The sequence below is a fragment of the Lutjanus erythropterus genome, chromosome 19 (genome assembly GCF_056507025.1).
Source record: "Lutjanus erythropterus isolate fLutEry1 chromosome 19, fLutEry1.hap2, whole genome shotgun sequence".
In the NCBI taxonomy this organism is placed as follows: domain Eukaryota; kingdom Metazoa; phylum Chordata; class Actinopteri; order Lutjaniformes; family Lutjanidae; genus Lutjanus; species Lutjanus erythropterus.
The window spans coordinates 14,052,864-14,073,683 of NC_139335.1; the positions used below are offsets into that span (position 1 = coordinate 14,052,864).

At 39.8% G+C, this 20,820-nt stretch overlaps 1 protein-coding gene across 3 annotated transcripts in view; it reads right to left on the minus strand.

The window, feature by feature from the left end:
• The window catches only part of cyth1a (cytohesin 1a), a 59,703-nt gene that overhangs the window by 34,559 nt on the left and 4,324 nt on the right, over window positions 1–20,820 (minus strand). Inside the window, exon 1 of one of the 3 annotated variants that reach the window (XM_084743342.1) lies at window positions 15,497–15,960. The exons of 1 other annotated variant lie outside the window; for it this stretch is intronic. In XM_084743342.1, the coding sequence (XP_084599468.1) occupies window positions 15,497–15,578 (82 nt within the window). In that variant the 5' untranslated portion in view covers window positions 15,579–15,960. Of the gene's footprint in view, window positions 1–2,815; window positions 3,065–15,496; window positions 15,961–20,820 lie in introns of those variants that run through there. One more of the 3 variants, XM_084743343.1, reaches the window with a different exon arrangement.

The window sequence follows — 20,820 nt, forward strand, 5'->3', positions numbered from 1 at the left end:
TTACACAATGTACTGTGATGTGCGCCATCAACTTCCTCTACAAGCCGGAAGTCTTGCTCATTTTTCATCGTAAACAATTTCTTCAGGAAACGCCACATCACAGTTCATAAGAAAAGTGGACAACACAAGTGTTACAGTTAATGAAATTTGTATTAAGTTGAGTTGAAAGGCCTTTTCTGTACTGTTTTTGCATGTTTACATTTCGCCATCCCTTTAAAAAAAAATGAGCATCTATCCTTGCATTACTGGGCTGCAGGTTGCGGTGGTTAGGGTGTTAACATCCTGTTGTTTTTCTGCCTCCTTCATTGACTGGTGATGCTGCCCGAAAAAATGTCAGCAATGCAGCCTACTGAGTGTTGCTGAGCTACCAAACATGAGACTTACATCAACACCCGACTCCACTGTATAGCACATACACATCAACTGCATTATAGCAGTAACTACACAGAACACTCGCCTGGGTGGAAAGGAGGAGGGCTGCAACGGCTGCAGAAAGAAGGCTAAAATATGATTATGGGGAGAGGATGACGATTATCAAACCACCGGGCATTAGTGCCAGGCAGGGCACGTTGTTGCGGAGGGCCCATTAGAGCTCTCAGCACTACTCATTAGGGAACCATTAGTGACAACTACTTTAACTTCCCAGACCACCCACCTCTAAGTGGCAGAGACAAATGGACCCAAAGAGAATCGACTGTTCCCATCTCTCATCCCTTTAAAAACAATGCAGCTGTGTGCCAGCCAGGCTCAGCCGGGGCCACCGCAGCGGCGAAGAGAGCGTGTAAGTTCTCCCACTCCATCAGCAGAACAAAGGAGCAGCGGCATATAACAGGATCAGTCAGTCAGACGTTCACTGTTCTCTAACGCGATTAATTGTGACGCAAGTCAAGGGTGCTAATTAATGCTGCCAGGCTAAACCGAGCCAAAGAGATGAAGGCGTCATGCTCAGCAACAAAGGCTCTCTGTATGACTTCAAACGCTGTGCACCCATTTGTGTGTAAATAGTAACACACTCTGTGGTAATAATAAAAGAATACAGTTACATAAAAGTATTACAACCATCCTTTAATAAGGCTTAAAGTAGAGCTGCAGCATTTAGGTGATTGTATAATAATCAATATATTGTTTGAGTCATTTTTTTAAGTAAAGAATATCAAACATTTGCTGGTTCCAGCTTCTTAAATTTGAGGATTTGCTGCTTTTCTTTGTCATTTATGACAGTGAATGAAGAGTCTTTGGTTTAAAACTGTTGGTTAAACGAGAGAAACTATTTGAAGATGTCACATTGGGCTCTGGGAAATTCTGATGAGTGTTTTTCACAAATTTAGAGTGAAAATATCGAAAATAAACAGCAGATTAATCAATAACAAAAATTAGGTCTGCAGCTAATGATTATTTTCATTATTAATTAATCTGCCTGGTTAGTTGTTTGATCAATAAAATGTCAGAAAATGGTGAAAAACCTTGATCACTGTTTCCTAAAGTCCATGGTGACGTCCTCAAATGTCTCGTTTTGTCCACAACCCAAAGATACATAGTTTACTGTTGTGAAGGAGTAATTAAACCAGAAAATATTCACATTTGACAGCTGAAATCAGAGAATTTGGACATTTTTACATTAAAATATGACCCAAAATGATTAATTGTTTATCAAAATAGCTGGCGATCAATATAATACTCTATTAATCGTTGCAGCGCTGATGATGATGTGTGATAGTTTTAGTCATTTTTCAAGCAAAACGTCAAACATTTGCTCCAGCATCTTAAATCTGAGTTTTGGACTGTTTACTTTGGGCTCTGGGAAACCGTGATGAACCTTTTTTTTCTCACATTTTTTTGTCATTTCATAGACTAAACAATTAATTGTGAAAATAAAAGGCAGATTAATCTATAATGAAAATAATCATTAGTCGCAGCCTGTGTGTAATACCATATAACAGCCATCAGAAGTGGTTTCCATTGAGATAATTAAGTGATTTTATCTTAGACATGAGCTCCATGTCAGAAATAATAAAAAACTCAAATGTAACATGAGTAATAGTGTGTTGCTTCGTCCATGCTGACACTGGAGGAGTGACTGTCTGCTGTCACACCTGTTGCTGCTGACTTCAGGGATGTTGTCTCTAACACACAAAAAAAAAACTGCTAAACTGTGTCAACTGCTCCAAGAGCCCAGCAATAAATGTGTTACTAAACTATTTACACGCGTGGTTCAGAAATAACACCCACAGTACTAAAATCTGAAATCACAAATGCAGACGCTTTTTTTTGCGCAGCCTGACTAATATAAAACGGTGAGATGTGTTCATACCGAATAAAGAGAAAAGGTTAATCATGCAATAAAAATGACAGATAATAATACAAACACAACATGGCCTACTGACATATAGTATTTTAAATGTATTTAACTCAATGGTGAGATTTAAGGTTCCTCCCATTAACACTTTAAATGGAGATATATATCATATTGTTACGTTGTAATTGTTTTCTTGTGTTTTTTAAGGGAGGAATGTTAAGTTTAATCTTGTAAGGAAACTACAGGGACTGATAAAATTGACTCATTAAGTACAACAAAGTGCGTGACGGTAACAGTTACAAATGGCATCATAGTAAACACAGTAAACAAGGCCAGACACACACGTTTAGGTTCCTGTGATTTGTTTGAAAACTTCACTTGTAAACACAACCTCGTTGTATAAACTGTTGTATAAACTTCTCTTAAACATATTTCCGACTAAAAAAAAACAATCCCGTGAAGACATTTAAGCGACATTTAGGCGGACAAAAACTGTCTTAGCTCGGCAGTTTCACTCACCTACGCCGTCTTCCGACTTTAACACCATGCTGTCTCCGTCCGGCAGGTCCGACTTCACAAAGTTTCAAATGAGTCTCCGAGCGTCAAAACTTCGACCGGGTACTTTTATCGATAATTGTGGCCGACTGACTTCTTTCTTTCGGTGTTTTCTGACGAGTTAACAAATACACTTGGGAACGGCCTCGACGGTAAGTGAAGGGTGGCTCTAATGTCGACAGCTCAAGGGAGTGGTTTGAAGGAACGGAGGAGGATTTAACCAACCAATCTTTCCTGCGCCGAGCACATAAACCCCGTGAAGACAAACTCAACGAAAACTACAAGCTTCCGGGTACGACTTTCACAATAAAATCCTCAATGCGAACGTGTCCTAAGGGAACGCCACGCATATTAACATTTTAATAAGAGTGAGGATTGTAAATTAATCGATTAATTGTTTTCTTTTGCACATTTTTGTCTAGGGCTAGTTTACTAATTTGCATCAAAACATTTTAGATCCACAATACTTAACTTGTGGGCTAATAGTACCTCTTGCTAATTTAATTAAATTAAATAAATCCCTTGCAGATTTTAGCACCTTGGCACTGACACGTAATTTTGTCCTACACTGGTTTCTATCGTTTTATTTTCAATTCCCAGTTTTTATATAGTGTCCCCAGGGCCCTATATTTCCATTCCTGTGTTTTTTTCCATAACGTGTAAGGAGAGGAATGACAATGCATTAAAATGACTGATGAACTGAACTGATAAAGTTTCTGACTGAATATAATTGTCTCCACAGAGGCGTGGAGAATGGCACCTGCACAGCTGAATGATGGATTTTGCCACTAGCATGAGTTGCATGACTATGGGTGCCAGGAGTTCAACAACTTTTGCTCTGTATGTAATTGAAATCATCTCCATTAAAATAAGGATTAAGATACCAAAGTTGCATTACATTCCAGCTAATAAGACATTGCAGAAACATCTGTCTCCTGAGCAAATTGAAAATAATGATAGCAGATAAACACAGGCCTACTGGTTTGTGACAAGTCAATTTATTATTGGTCTGTGCTTTTATGAAAAAATAAAAATAAAAAAATGCTTGCAAACTAAGTTTTTAAAAGTTATATTTGCTAACTCACTAAAAAGGTATATTGTCTTCTAGCAAAATAAAAATGTTGGTTAGCCTTGTTTGCCTACTCATGATGGCTCAGCATGATGGCTATTCTCAAAAAGGCAGCCATTTTAAAAGTTTAACCCCCTCAAGAGTGAGTTTAAAGTTATTCCTGGATGACGTTAAATTTGAGTTTTGGTGCAACAGAACTTTCTTTGTTTTAAGATTAAAGATTGGTGCAACACAATTTACAGTTAAAAAAATAATAATGCTGGTGCAACCCAGCCTGTGATTATAATTTTAGGCTCTTATTTTTTTAGGAGGCGCTGCTCCATATCCGGTGAGAGCCTCCTTTCTCCGCTGACTTGTCGCTCAGACTGAAGGTGCGCCAGATGACGCGTCTGTCGCTTGCGTTTCCACCCTGTTGCCCTGGGCGCTCTTCTCTCTCTCACACACACACACACACAGACACCCACACACACACACCCACACACACACACACACACCAAACTGTTGTTGGGACAGGGTTGAGTGGGGGCAGGGAGAAAGTGATTGACACACACAGACAGAGCAGTTAACTGCTGCTGATCTTGCGCTTGTTGCTTCGTTTGATTCACCACATCCGCAGAGACAGAAACAGACGCGAGTGTTTGCAGGTTTTTTACCACGGAAACAAAGGTAAACCATTCTTTAGAAAATAGCAACAACACCTGTCTGAGGCAGAGGGCACATAATACTTTCAGACACCTGGTAAATATTCAAACGAAGAAAATCACATATTCCCACGAGTCTCATGTTATTACAGAAAATCATTAAACCATTAAAAATCAGTGGTATTTTGTACTTTTTTCTATTTATTTACACTTTAACTTACATATAGAACATTTGAAAGCTATAATGGAAAGAAAACAGCTGGGTGTTTTTTTTTTCACAAGGATTGTTTCAGTGGTTCAACTAAAGAGTTGCTTGTCATTAAACGTGTGAAATCCCTGCAACAAGAATATGACTACACACAAACAGATGTGTCATTAAACGGTGAAGCCTGTTCTACCAAATCCCGGTGAAACTGAGCAACATGTGTTGCATCTGATGCAGCTCTTTTCAGACTCCAGCAATAAAAGTCTCGTAGTTTTTGATTTATCGCTTTCATGTTTCATCCTGGCCCATCAACACACAGTGCATTCATATTTTATGCCGCCTGTGATCAAAGGTGCATCTGATGGGGGACTCTTTGTTCGAGCAGGGAGACATTTCTTGGCTTCATATTTTAGGGAAAACTGTTGGAGGTGACAGCAGAGCTACCCAGCTTTCCATCTCCTTGTTAAATGTGAATAAATCAGCCTGCTGTTGGTACAAGCACCTGCTCGATTGTGCTGCTGTCAGATAGGAAGGAGTTGAGCCTGTCGCTGCCTGTTGATGAACGCAGGCAGACCAAGAGGAATGCTGTGTTCACAGTCAATGAAAGAGGCCATGAGAAAAAAAACACCTCCTCTCTGATTTTTTTAACCTCTCCAATCCTATCTGATGAAAAAAGGCGCAAAAGGCTGCATTTAATTGTGTTGAGTACAGGAATCAACAAACTACTGGGATTCACCCTTTTTCTGCAGACCATATTGGTGCAGAGAGTAAAATCATCATGACATGAACCCACCCTTGAAAGGCCCTCATCTGTCTGCGTGGCCACTTCATTTGAGGGGCTCTTCTTCAAGCTGTGAAGCCCATGAATGCCTCAGTTGTACTGTCCAAACTCAACAAGTAACAATGCAGCCTGTGTGAAGTGAACCCTGCCGTTCGCACAAAGTTTCAATTCATTGTTACGAGTTCATCCATTCCTGCGAGCACCGCTGTTAATCCGTGCAAAAGAACCCAGAACAAGTGAAACCAGAGAGCTGTTTAACCTTTAAATGAAAAGATCATCAGTTGTCATCAACGCAGTGTTGTCTACAACTTCCTGATCTACACAAAGACGTGAAGAACGGATCTTCGTGATGTTAGTGGAATGTTTATGCAAACTTCAAATCAGCGTCATAGCAGGTTATGAAGTGCAAAGTGGGTTTTGTTCTGGATGCTAAAAGATGCAGCTGATTATTGGTCTAAAAGAGCTGGAGAAATTCCTCAGAAGCACAACATTTTCTTCCGTTTTATTCATGCAACTCTGTTGTTTGGATTTATGAGGTTTTAATTCATGTATTCCACTTTTCAGGGTGCTTCAGTTTGAAAACTAGAGGAATGTGCCAAGTTCTCTGGCAAGTCATAAAAAAGATTTTCAAGTTCTGTTTTAAATTGTGAATCAAAGAGGTCCTTCAGCCATGAATGTGCCCAAAGATTAGGCTGATTGGTCCAGTAGTATGTAAGATATGCTGCAGAACAAGCTAAGCTCTCAACAGAAGTATTAGGCTGGAATTTATCACACTGGTAGGTGATACTATTATAATATTTCTGCCTTTATCTGTGCTGTTAGTTCTTGTATTGTTCCTTCAGCACATGAATCAAGACAGTGTCTTTTGCCAGCTATCCAGCTGTATGGGAACTGTCTTCAAGCAGCTAAATCTGCATAAGCTGAAAGTAGCTCACTAACACCCAGGAACATTTCAACCTTACAAAAGCCTCAGTCATATTATGAAATAGGTGTTACTCACTCTTAGTGTGTTAAGCCTGCTTAGTGTTGTTGCAAGTGACAGAGCCAAGAGATCCTGTTTGTTCGGTGCCTCCCATCAAAACAAAGTCTTCCTCTGTCTACCAGCTGACCACCTAATCAAATAATCAGTCAATCAGTATGATACAGTGCACTATATCCTCTCCATCCAGGTCAGTGATGTTCCCTTACATTATATCTACATGAAACAAGATTTTTAAGTATTTTTTATCACAAGTTCCTCCTACGGTGGCAGCTGCACTCTCCGTCATCTGGTTTAAACAGGCTGAATGACATCAACATCTTGTAACTGTGTTGCCTAATCAATGCAATAGACACACTGACAAAACAAAAAAGTTGTGAAAACTCAAGATTTCAAGGAAACCCACTGCAATCGATTTTTGAGTTTTGAGCCCAACTTAAATTCTTAAGTTTTACCAACTACTGACCTTCTTTTGAGATAATTTAGTTTTCTTCTAAGCTTTGAATTTTAGAAACGCAAAAAATTGTCTGTAAAAATTCATTGGTATTAAAGTAAATGTTGAATATTTGTCAGTGCATTGCCTTGAAATTTTAAGTCATCTCAACTATTTTTTTTATAGTACAAGTGAAAACATGTTAATAGCCCTCAAGTCAATACTCAGAAATACTTAACAGGTTGTCCTGACACCCTAGTTTGCAATGATCCCTCAAATTCTTATGACCAAGGTATGTAATGGAAACAGGATATTTTACAGTTTAAAATTAACTTTATTGTCCAAAATAACATCAGGGTACTGAAACTGTAAACCTACTGGGAATTAAATAATTATAAATAAATAAAAATATACACAAATAGAGCATAATTAACAGACCAAATTTATACCAAGCATTTTTTTCTGCATTATGTTTCATAATGCATATCAGTGCATATCAGACATCATACATGCTGCCATCAGCCAATAAAATCAGTCGACCAATAAACTGGTCAGGCTCTTCTTGTGGGCTGTTCCAGCAATAAAGTTGGTGGTCTTGCAAGCAAATAATGGTCAAAATTGTTTCAGCAGAGGCCAAAATAACCAGATTCATGGCCTGTAATATGAGCTAACCTCCAAAATCACTGGATCCCACACTTCCCATAATGCATTCTTGAAACTCTGTTAGATCTAGAGCCCAAAAGATATGGGATTTTTGAGACTGATAGTGATTTTAGAGGAAAAAAAAATTCACCAATTATTGTTTTGGTGGCTGATATAGTCGAATAAAAGTAGATCTTTTCTATGTGGATTGTGCACTGATTTTGCAGCAACATGACCAGGTCAAAGTACTCATAATCACAAACAGCTTTATTTAAGAATATTATATATTTGATTTATCATGTTAACTAATTTAACATACAATAATGACATATAGGACGCTAGTTAGAACGCCCACGAATTTGCCATCAAACTGTGAGAAAAGTCTTTAACCATATCTTCAACCAAGATATATCAAGAGTGACCTCTGCTGAGCATCTGTTGTAATTACAGTACCACTCAGAGAGAAAAGAAAGGACATGAGGTGAAATTTACCAGAACTGAATTGAAATAAGGATACATGGGGACACACACTTGAAGAAAAGAGGCTTCTTGAGAAATAGGATATTATAGTGTCTGCACACCTGTTTGAAACAAGTAAATACTATGCATGAAAAAAGAGGAAACATGACTACATGCATGGCAGACACTTGTGCTGATTTTTGCATGACTCACTGCACACGCTGATTTTGTAACATTCACAGGTGCAGTCAGAGGTAATGAGACCTTTGGATCAATCCTTCCTATAATTTTCCAGGTGAGAGGCAGTGCAGATCTGAGCGATAAATTACAGTCATGAGTCATATAATGAATACATATGAATATATCTAGCTCTCCTGTCACTTTTCTAATGTGGTTGTGAGGAGAGAAAATGCTCTGTGGGTGGCCAGTCACTTAGCAAGTACAAACATATATGACATGCTTTCCATGCATCCTGAACAGCAGGACATTTGTAGGTCACACTAATAAGATGTAACAATTCCGAAAAAAGGATGTTGTGTTAAAAAAAAAAAAAAAAAAAAAAAAAAAACGCAAAGCACAACATAAAAACAGAATGCAATGATTTGGAAATACTTTTCAACTTGTATTCAATTGAATACAGTACAAAGAAAAGATATTTATTAAGATATTCAAACTGATAAACTTAAATGTTTTTTGTAAATACACACTCATTCTGAATTTGATGCCTGCAGCAGGTTTGATTCATTCTGCACCTTTTACAACAGTGTGATTTGATCAAAGTAGACACTGGTCTTGGCTTCTCTGTCATTATAGGAAGAGTCAAATAAGGTGTCAAGCAGCAGATATGTGATTTCACTTTAGTTTATAGTACAGTTATGATGTAATATATCACAAATTATCCTCTAGTAAAGTCTAATAAAGGGTCTAGTTCTGTCTGATAAAGAACATTATTTCCAGTTTTTGTCTAATTTGATACAAAGTGCAGCTTGTTAAATCTTATTACTGAACTGTGAAGTGTATAGTGTCTCTAATTAGGGTCAAATATTGCCTAATAAACAACATTTTAGTTGTAGTTTTTGTCTAAAGGAATATAAAGCACAGCTTGTTATGTCTTAGTGTGCTGTAAAAAAAAAAAAGCGTGACCCAGTTTTCTTTATTTTCTAATCTTCTTCTTTGCAGCAACTAAACTTACACAGACATACACACAGAAATGGTGCTGTCACAAGCTTCACAAATCAGTTTCAGGAAGAGCGCATGAAATGCAGAGAGTTCCCGATGAAGTAGGACAGCTGTCTAAAAGTCACTCTTCCTCAGGCTAGACTCACAGCGTTCTACACCGCATACATTTCTGCAGCTGACATGGTCACCTCAACTACCACTGTTACTGTCTTGTGTCTTGGTAGACTGCAGACTGACAAAGCATTTGTTCATCTGTAATTAATTATGCATAGATCTTGGGGAATGAGAAAATAAACCCCCTGCTGTTCATGGATGGATTGTGTCTGCAGGCATGAAAGCCTGATGAGGCCAACATATCCACACATTCACAGTGCAACGGACTTACAGTGTGTTATAAATGGCTGAAATATAGCCGAACACGCACGCAAAAACATTTTTTTTTACAGTTAACCAGCAACCTTGCTACCTTGCCTGTACATTTCATGCTATTTTACGAAGATAAAAACCAAGAAGTCAGAGAAAAACAAATCCGCCCATGCCACCAGAAAGATCTTATTTGGCTTACAGAGCTGTGCAGATTTCATCTGCCTCTGTTTGGATTCCCACACACTCCTCTTTGAAGCAGCTCCCTGGCAGTCTGTCTCATTCAGCATCCAAAACACGTCAAACTGTGTTTTACCAGAGGAATACAGACCTGTCTCACCGCAAAGTACACGTGAAATCTGTCTAATAAGATATTAAGATCATGGCTTTCTTTAACGTAAGTTGAGCTCACTGATAAATCAGACCTAATAATCAGTGTGCAAAGGACATTTTGCTTTCCTATGTGATCAGAAGTCAGAAGTTTGCATCCCATAATCCAGTGGCTACCCGCTGAAGGGCTGCAAGAAAACTCCGAGGAATCACAAGATGTGAAGAAGAGAGAGGAAACATATTTCTGATACCAAAAACTTTTTTTTTTCCAGATTTGTCTCTAAATTTTGATTTTTGATAGGAGAGTTTTATTTCTTCAGGCCTCTGAAATGAATACAAAAAACAATCTGAGGAGGAGAAATCACTCTTTGCTCACAGTTCATTGATACATTTGACAAGGTGATCGCAAAAAGGTTTCATCTTAACAGTTGTGTTTTCTTCCAACTGGCTTTATTTTCTTATTACACCAGATCCATTTCATGTGTTATGCCCAAGGACATCACAGAGGGTGCTGCAAAGTTCTGTATGAACTTAATGTGAAAGGCCCAGCTCACATGCATGCACATGAGTCAAGGACACACACACATTTTGTTGTTCTACTGTCTTATTGCAAATGAGCAATGTCAAAGCAGCTAAGCTTGTGAGTTCTCTCTCTGCAGATAAGTAAATTAATTGTCTATTTATTCATAACTAATGTGATTTTCTTAAGTCAGTCTTGTTTCTGTGCAGTCAGAGGAGAGTTTATGTACCTCTAACTCCCAACCGCCCCCTGTTTTCTTTCCAAACCTTAACCTTTTGGAGGATATTCCCATAAAAAGGCTGCTGTGGATCATAAAAAACGTACCTCCTCTCAACCTTGTTCAGTCTCTCGCCCTCACTGCTGTCTGCTTTGATGAGGGGAAATAAAAATTTCAAGGATGTCAGCATCGATTTTCACCAGATAAAATATGCTGGAGGTGAAATAAGTATAAGTGCGCCTGTTCTGGTTCTGCCACCAAAAAGTATTCTCAATTAAATGAATATACTGGTATTTTCTTTGGTATTTTTTAATATACAATGGTAACTGCTGCATAATATGTATGATGATGTTCTCCAATGTCAAGGCTCTATTTGATTATGTGACATTATTATATGGTAACTAGTTTAGGCGTAAACTAACTCTTATGACTGCTACATAGTGATCTTACTAGAGAGGTCAAACACCCTGTTAGACCTCTTATAAAAATCCAATAACAGAAGTCAAATCTAAACTATTTAGGATTTTGGAGAGGTATTGCAGCATTAAAGCAGGCTATTTTCAACATAAATCACAGATATAGGGCATATAAAAATCCGTGTTTTTCAAGCAGGTAAGTCTGTCAAGGAGACCCAGGATCTCCAGGACCTAAACAGAACATTTGGGTTGAGCTTGAGAACTATTACAGTAATTACGTTAGCATCATCACCCACTGTCACTCCAGCACCATACCCTCCTTTACAGCAAGCTGATTTGGCAAATATTCTCGAACACTGTTGCCGCTGCTGACAGGCTTGTTTGTGCACCAGGAGAGTTCAGTTTGTCCTCAGCTGCCCCCCCTGGAGCCCCACGAGTGATTTCCATGTCAGAAAACCAAGGCAAAGCCCGGGCACACCTGCCTCACAGTGTGGACGGCTGTCGTCACTGTGCTGATATTCTAAATAACTATTACATTTGCTGAAAGCAGTACACTGCACTGCGGATTAACAGGGCATGTTGAGTCACACTCAGCAGTGACTGTGAAATGTTAGACCCACAGTAACATTTACAGGCAGAAAGAGCACTGACATAACACCACATGCGCCAAAATAATTTAGATGCAAAGGGAGAGTGACTGAGAAGATATATGAAGACTGTGCAAAGACGTCACTGCATGAGGTCAGCCAGTTTTTTTAATCATGTTTGCACTTGTTTTTTTTTGTTTCCAACTGCTCATGTCAAACAGCATTTGGCTTTATTTTAGGGAGTGATTTAATAGCTCTGCTGATACAGTGTGAACTTGCTGGACAAGCATTAGATGAGTCACACATGAATCACTTGCATGATTCACGATCAAAAACAGAAACACCAACACATACAGAACACCGCCCAATCTCTTCCCGAATGTGACGGCTGCTATCACAATATTTTTTTTTACAGTTTAAGCAAAAGAAAAAAAAAACTGACACAGGCAGGCGGCTGACAGCTGAAATGAAACCTTTGGGAATGCATTGCTTTCAGCCCACTAACTGGACTGGAGGATGAATATTCAAATGACAAACCAGTGTTATAACTAATGAGAACTCTCTCTCTCTGCTTGCGCAGTTAAGTGTGATGCATATCTGTATTACGAGCTGCACACAGAGACAAAAGAAGAGGTGGACAGTGCAGGAGTGCCTTAAACCTTCATTCTTATGTCCAGCACCTCATTAACTTATATAGCCATCAACAGCATTAGCTAGCCAGCAGAGTCATCTTCAGTCAAACTAGACAGAAACAAAATAATCCTCACCAAAATCATCTTAGCTCATCTTTCTACTGTTCCAACAATATTTGGTTAAAATAAACCCGTCATTCACAGAGGTAGATGTGAAAATATTCTGGCTGTGCACCCCATTTCCCTCTGCTGTTTCTCCGATGTCTGACCTTCACTCCTCTCCCGGTGATATTTTCACATCTAAGATGGTGAATTAAAGGTTAATTTTGACCAAACCAGAGCAAGCGATTGTTGGAGCAGTGGAAGAATGAACCAAGACATTTTTGAATTGTATGTTTCTGTTGAGCTTGACTGAAGCTCGCTAACATTGTACCAAGCTAACTTTGAAAAGTGAAGTGGCTAACTAAAGATGAAAAATCACTAAGCCTGTAGGCGAAGGTAGTGTTACTATAGTGTAATTTTTTGTTTGCTTGACAAAAATATGTGAAACTTTGCTGTTGCTACGTTCCCAGTACCAGAACAATCCAGATGACTTCCCCCTTGAATATTCAAAACAAATATAGTTTTTCAGTCTGTTTTTTTTCCACGCAGGTCTGTGGTGCTGATTCAGGTGTTTTGAAATGACTGAGACAGCACCGCTTCCCCTCGCTGCACACTCAGTCAGCTGATTCACCACAACCCAGCGAAGCCGCTTCAGTCATGTCAACAGTGTTATAAACACGGACAACATGAGCAGGCACACCACCCCGTGCTGTAACGTAACACGGTCACAACACCTAACCATACACAACACACTGCACACACATCAGCTGCATCACAGTTCAGATCTTGTTATTACTACAGTGTGAAAGGACAAATGTAGGAACACGGTGACAGATGGTGAGAAAAAAAAAAAAACTCCTAAAGAGGCCAACGTCTTAGCCAGCTTCACTTCTGCCTGCTCCTCCATCTGTAATTAAACTGGGAAAGCACCGAGAGTTTGTTTATCCAGGTTTAAGAGGCCACAACACTATCGTCGCCTGCGTTATCGAAGGACACGGCAAATGGTAGCAGGGACAAGAGGAAGAGATGCTCTCATGCACAGCCGAGCAGGAAAGGAACAGAAACATAAGCATGGCACTGCGTGGTTGTGTTTTTACCTGAGGTTTCAATTAGTTTGGCAGTGGATGTGTGCAAGACCTGCTGGAGATTAGATCTGCTCTGTAAGTAATAACATTAGCTTGCTTTCTCTCAGTGTGTGTGTGTGTGTGTGTGTGTGTGTGTGTGTGTGTGTGTGTGTGTGTGTGTGTGTGTGTACACACAGAGGTTTAAGTTGTGCTTAATGAGAGAGCCTCCTTAGCCATGAGAAGCTCCCTCTATTTTTGTCCAACTGTTATCATCTGTGCTGGAGCCATGTGCAGGGGTGGAAGAAACTAATGGCATCTACTCAAATTACAGTAATTAAGTCAGTTTTTTGGGTACTCTAATATATTTCAATCTGTAATTTTACTCTTACTTAAAGGAGGAATAGCCTGTGTAACCCCAGTGTTCAAAAATGAGCACTGCCGTCCAAATAGCAAACTGAAGCAACAGAGGTTATATTAAATAGGTTGAATACGTATTTAAGATACGATCTATGGTTGAAGTGAGTTGTGTCAACACGTCCCCTCCTCCCCAGGGGAGGACACTTAGCAGGATTGCAAGACGAGTGCAACATTATATTTTGACAATGACACGCAACAACAAGTTGATCGGCTGTTTATAACTGTCAACTATCTATCAATGTAAAGCTAAGCCAAATAAAGCTAAAAAGCTGAACGTGAATTGAAAAAAAAAAATGATGCAGCACTAGCATATTGATACATCTCACATCACCTGTTGCCTCGCTCACACAAGACAAACTCTCCCTCATGTCCCTCCTCCCTCTCCCGTCTCTCCTCTTCATCACCTCAAAACAGACAATAAAGGAACTGACGTCACACCATGTTGCATCCTCAGATTTCATAGCATGCAAGTAGGTTTTATAAGAAAGATGTGAAACAGTGCTGCAAATCATTTATAGAAAAAGTGTCGGACAGCAGTGTACGGAGCCACGAGTCTCCAGACCCAAACCCTTTAAAATGTAAAGATTCACATATTGCATCATATCATATTGTATTGTGACAGGGCTGAATCATATCGTACCGAATTGTTGGCTATTTAAAAATCTCTAAGATGTATTGTATCATTGAACATGTATCAAGATGCATAGTCAGTCAGTGAATTTGCACACCTCTATTGCTTTTGTCAAAAAAATCAACAAAATATTAATGTTTCTTGATGTAACTTTAAACTACCCAACAGTAGGGCTGCACGATATGGAAAGAAAAATCAAATATCCTGCTATTTTTTGGCTAAATATCTAGATATTGGTGATGATGATTGATGCTTTCACAAAATATTAACACAATGAGATTTTTGATAAATAATCATCAGTAATGTGGGTATCATGACTAAGTGGGTAAAAGGCAACTAACAGAACAGCTAGAACAGTCTGGTGAGTTCAGAAAATTACATCACTTCACTGTCATGCAGCCTTTGAAACCAGGAAGGGACAAGGCTTCCGTCATATCGCAATAAGAAGATATCCAAAATCTAAGACAACAGACAGTGCAGTCTCATATAAAGATATCGATGTAATATCAATAAACTGCCCAGCTTTAATGTAAACGTGTCGTGTTCTAAACTAGGTGACTTCTTAAGTTCTGGTGAGGATAGCTGAACACGAGAAACTTCAGACGGATACAATCCGACCACTAGCCGCTGGCATAAAACCTTAAAATTTTGATGCATCAAGATGTGTTCATAATTCTTTTATAATCACATCGAAGACCTCTAAGTCTAAATCTGAATCTGAATCGTGAGGTGCCAAGAAATTCCCACCCCTACTGTTTCCACCATTGGCCATGTGTTTGTGCCACAAATACACACACACACACACACAGTCAATCAACAGGTTTTCTTCTTCCAAAACTCATGAGAACTCATTCAAAGACAGAGTTCAGTGTTACAGCATTACAGTAACGCTACAACATATACCAACCAACAACCAACACAAAAATCTATTACACTACAGCACAGTGTGCATTACGAGGCCCACGGCTGTGACTTTACCTGGAGCGTCCTGGGGCGGCTTCACAGCTGGACACAAGAACGTCTGAAGGCTGGACACGCACAGTTCACTCACTGTCCCCATAGTGTTTCAGTGTGTAATATCTGAAGGTATGTCTCTGTTACGTGCTGCCGCCGTGCCTTCTGACGATTCAGATGGAAATGGAGGAAATGGGAAGTCGTGGAGGGCCAGGCAGGCGCCCTGCTGTGGCTGCTGAGAGTCACTCTGTGCTCCCAGCAGTTCAATCCACGGAGAGACTCCAACTGTAAGGTCCTGTTCTCATGTCACTCTGCTTCACGTAATCCTGCTAGTTGGATGAACTGTCTACTCTCCTGCCAATCTATCTTGCAGTCACCTACTTTCTCTTCCCCCTCGGACAGAATGAGCAACTTGCTAGGACACTGATATCACTTCTGCTTTCTCCCTGTTCCCCTTTTGTGCTAGTGTCTCAGCCTCTCTCTATCCTCCTCTGCTCTGCTCTCTCTTTCTCTCTGCTCTCTATTTCTCTCTGCTCCCTCTCTTTCTCTCCCACTTGCACTCTCTTGCTACTTTCCATACCAATTCAAGCAGATATTCTTAGACCTAACATATTGCACACACAAATGGAAAAGTCAGGTTGTATTTTCAAGCATAATATTACACTCTTAGATTTAAAGGTGCTGACTAGCACCATAAAGGGTTCTGTGCTTGTCCTCATAGGAGAAACCTTTTTAGATCATGGTAGAACCTTTTATAAAGGTTCCACTTGGAACCCTGTGAAAGAGTTCTACCTAGACCCCAACATAAGGGCTTTTCACACTGCACTTAGCCACAGGCTAAGAGAACTTTCATACTGGCACATTCCTAAGTGGGCTACCTCCAACTTTAGCCTAGGGCTTGTTGGCCCCGCTCCAGAGCAGGATTAGGCCTGTGTTTGTGGGGTTATCCCCTGAAAACCCAACTAAACCCAGGGTTAAAAGATGCCAGTGTGAAAAGGGACTAAAAGGACAACTGATGTGAACATTTTAGAATCCATGAGTATTTCTTTCTTTTAGCCCTGGATTTAGTCAATTTACAGGAGATAACTGCAAAAAGACTAGGAGAACTAACCCTGTTCTTGTGCAGGATCTGCAAGCCCTAAACTAAAATTAGGGTTAGCCCACTTTGGAATTGTGCTAGTGTGAAGGCTCTCTTTATGTCAAGTGTTCTCCTGAGAACTCTTTCATGTTCCAAGGATTTCATTTCATCTAGAACCCTTTTATATTATGGTACAAAGAGCCACAGGTGAACCCTTAACAAAAGGATTGTTTAAGTCCCTAAAAAACTTTTTTCTCCAAAGAAGGGCTCTTTGGATAAAAAGAGTTCTTATTGGAACTCTTATTCTTAGGAAGAGCCCTTAATGAACCCTTTCTTTGAAAGAAGAGTTCCCTCAGTTAGAACCCTTTTGGAACCTTAATTCTAAGAGTGTAATGAGCCTTAAGGACAGATCTCTTATTTTCTGTTATTTTCGCTGCAACATTTAGAAACAAAACTACATAACATGGAAAAAAATCAATTTGAGCAACAATTAAGGAGAGAAGTTTTACTGTTAGATTAATGCCGAACTATCGGCAGCACGTTGCTTTGTTTTGTGCAGCACAGAGTTCTCTGCCCTCTGTTGCTTTTAGCTTCCAGTCACTCATCATTTTTGGCTTCAAAAGCCTTGTACATAAAAAATCAAGATTTCATTGTTGCTTGGCAACGGGGTGGAAGAAATGATTTGCTCCTGGGCAAAACACTGTGAGCCATTTGTTTTGATTAGATTATTTTCACACCTATTGAGGTTATTCACCACGACTCTATCACATTTTTGGGGGTCTCTCTCTCTTTCTCTCTCTCTCTCTCTCTCACACACACACACACACACACACACACACACACACACACACACACACACAAACAGAAATTAAACTACTCTGGCTCTGCCACAGATGCATTCATAATCAGCGGCAATCGATTTCATTTTGGATTTTCACTTCTTCATGTGGAGCAAAGCGTAAATGTTTACCTCCTCTCTTGAACCAATGCCACTCTGAATTAGCCTGCCTGTCACTCACACAAAGTGTCTCACTCCTAACAACACCCACTCTCATTCAGTGCCAGCTATTAATTAATTTTTCAACTCTACCCCTCTCTGTCACTCACGCTGCCATCAAGGGCTGCGTGTCAGTGACTCGGGCAAGGTGGCGATTACTAATCAAGGTAGATCTGACATATGCTAATGTTTGACATCACCTCTGATCTAACAATCACCGCTGCCCAGTTCATTGCCAGAGGGGCAAAGGCCTCAGAGTGACCCATGCACGAACTGCAAAGTCAGTCCTGACCACATTAAAATGCTGCAGCTGCACATCAGCCAGAGGAGCAGCCTTGTCACGGGAGGAACAGCAGCACAGCACACAGTGAAGTCAGCACAAATGTTTCTCTTCTCTATTTTAGTATGCATATTCCTCCGCTCAGCTCCAAATTACTTCTCTGAATAAGAGTTGTCAGCAGCTCCCTGAGCACCTGCTAGGAGCATAAACAAGTAACAGGTGGGTGGATACAGACAGATAGATGTGCTGCGGTCTGACGAGTCCACATTTTAGATTCAGTTTTTGGAAATCATCGATGCTGTGTCGTCTGGGCTAAAGAGGAAAAGGACCATCCAGATTGTTAGTGCCATGGCATCATGGGTAACAGCCACATCTGTGAAGGCACCATTAATGCTGAAAGGTACATACAAGTTGTGGAGCAGCATATGCTGCCATCCAGACAACATTTTTTCAGGTGGAGTGCACCCGTAAGCCTAAGACTTGGCCAGCCCTGCTAGTAAGCTCAAAAAAGGTATCAGTTCATTGCTGTAAATGGACTGATGTCAACGATTTGCACTGAACTGAGAAGTCGCTATGCCTGAGTCCACATAGCAAACTGTAAGTGTCCTAATGACAGCCATAAAGGCAAATTAGCCATGGCAATGACAGTAAATTTCAATTCATTATGCCTAATATTGCCTCATCAGGTCTTCTGGATTATGCTGAGTGAAGTGAAACACACAGTCAGAGACTCACAGTAATAACTGTAATTACTGAACAACTTGGAACAGCCTGGACAGCTCAAAAGTAGACTTTTTTTTGTTCCTCAATAAGCTCTGTGGAGTGTTTTTTTCATTGAGTGGGTCTTTGTTTTGTTTGTCATGCACAAGGACAATGGTTTTACACTACTCCCCTGACGTGGTGGTAACGAGCCAGGTTATGCAACAATGAAAGAATGCCTTGTTGCAATGAAAAATCACCTTCTCAAATTTTATATGGGGAAGGAAAAGCATCCAACACATTTTGCTAGAGCTTAAGGATACATACAGAGTGTGTTGGTGCCCACTGGTACCAAAACTGCCAATGTGCAATGATCAATTATATATAGGTATTGCTTTTGGACCTTTGGATGAATTATTATATTTGATCACATAGTCAGCTTATGTGGCTGCGCTGGATCTTTGTCAAAAACTGTCCAAAAACAATGTTAAATTAACAGCCTGGTTTGGATCAAAACATAACATAAATATTCACGCACATGCTCAGTTCAATTAACAATGAATAGTCAACAGTCTCCTCATAGAACAAAGAAACTGCAGGGGGGGACATGTCACTGTCTACACACTATAATAGCATATTTGTTATTAAACTCACTCAAATCCACAATAAAACATTACTAATAGAGATTTAATCCTGTACAAATGAAAGTTTCCATTTTTCTGGGCCTGTATACAGACGCTTGAATAAAACTAAATAAGATAAGATTAAAATTCCTAAAGTAAGTTAGGCTTTGCTTAAGTTATACCAAATTGTGAAAAAATCCCATCCTTAGACTCCCCATATCTTATCTTAACACTTAAGATGAGATGTTTCTTTAATACAGCCCCTGTAGCTGATCTTGCAACCTCTACTTCCAGGTGGAGGCTATAAATTCAAATAAGAACTTCCCGACAGCAATCATGAAGAAAACATCTTCACTTAGCGGAAACAGAAACTGCTGAGATTTCCTCTACACGGTGCTGCTGTGTACGTTGCACTGGACCCAAATGAACACTTGAGCAGCTATGCATACATGCCACCAGGTGGACATAGTGTGGAACAACACTTTTATTCTTAGATCACTTAGCAAGCCAGAGGGCTTCAGTCACACTCCAAGTGAAGTTTACAACACAGCAGCTCCAGCTTTTAATTCATCTGTTGAACACTCGTACAAATATTGCCAGCAGAAAACCTTCAGCTGCCTCAGTAGACAGTGTAGTGGGAGACTCCGATGAAAATCACTCATATGTTTGTCTTCAAACCCGCAGGAATGTAGACAAGTCATCTGTCTGTCTGATGAAAATGTTTTCTCAGTTGAATATAAAACCTACAGCGATCCGGCTGATCTGTGTCGGTGGAACTCCTACACAGCACATATCACCTGCAGTGACTAACAGCTGGCTGGGTGGGAGCAGAACAAGCACTTGTGCTGGTACACCTCAACTGAATGCTCACCAGAATAAAGCTGAACAGGCTAAATATAGATCAAATGCACTAAATAACATCTTTCTGATAGTAAGTCACAGTACAGTAGCCCACTTTTTATTTCCAGCTGTCTGAAAGCTTTAATATCCTGCTTTTATGTTCTTCTCTTTATCTACATGTCTGTGTGATTCATCTAGATTCAATGATGGAAAACAAATGGACAGTATTTATGTTCGGTTCCACCAATTGACTTAACTCGTGGAAGTAATTAACTTTATTTCTATACTCTCAGAAATAAGGGTTCTTCCTGAAGTGCTGAGGTTCTACCCAGAACCATTTACTTCTTAGGGACTCTTTTTTTTTAAGAGTTTGTCAAAGGTTCTTTGGTTCATCCAAATAACATTTTTTGTTAGAAAGAGTCATTCAAAGATCACTGAAATCCTTTACAGACTCAAGGGTTATAGATAAAACCCTTTGATAAGTGGGCTAAGGTTCTACATAGAAACATTTGCTTTGGAAGAACCCTTTTTTGAAGACAGGGTTTGTCAAGGGTTCTTTGTAAGAATAAGGGTTCACTTAAGAAACCTTTTGGTAAGAAAAAAGTCCTTAAAGGATTGCTGGAATCTCTGAAGAACTCGTTCATCAACCTTTGCACCATAATATGAAAAGATTCTCAGTAGAACCCCTGGGTGGGTTCTAGATAAAGCCCCTTAAATGGGCTGAGGTTCTACCCAAAAACATTTGCTTCTTACAAACCTTTTTCTGAAGGTTCTCTGTAATTAAGAACCCCTTTCACCCAATTTTTTGAAGAGTTCTTCAGGGATTGTTGA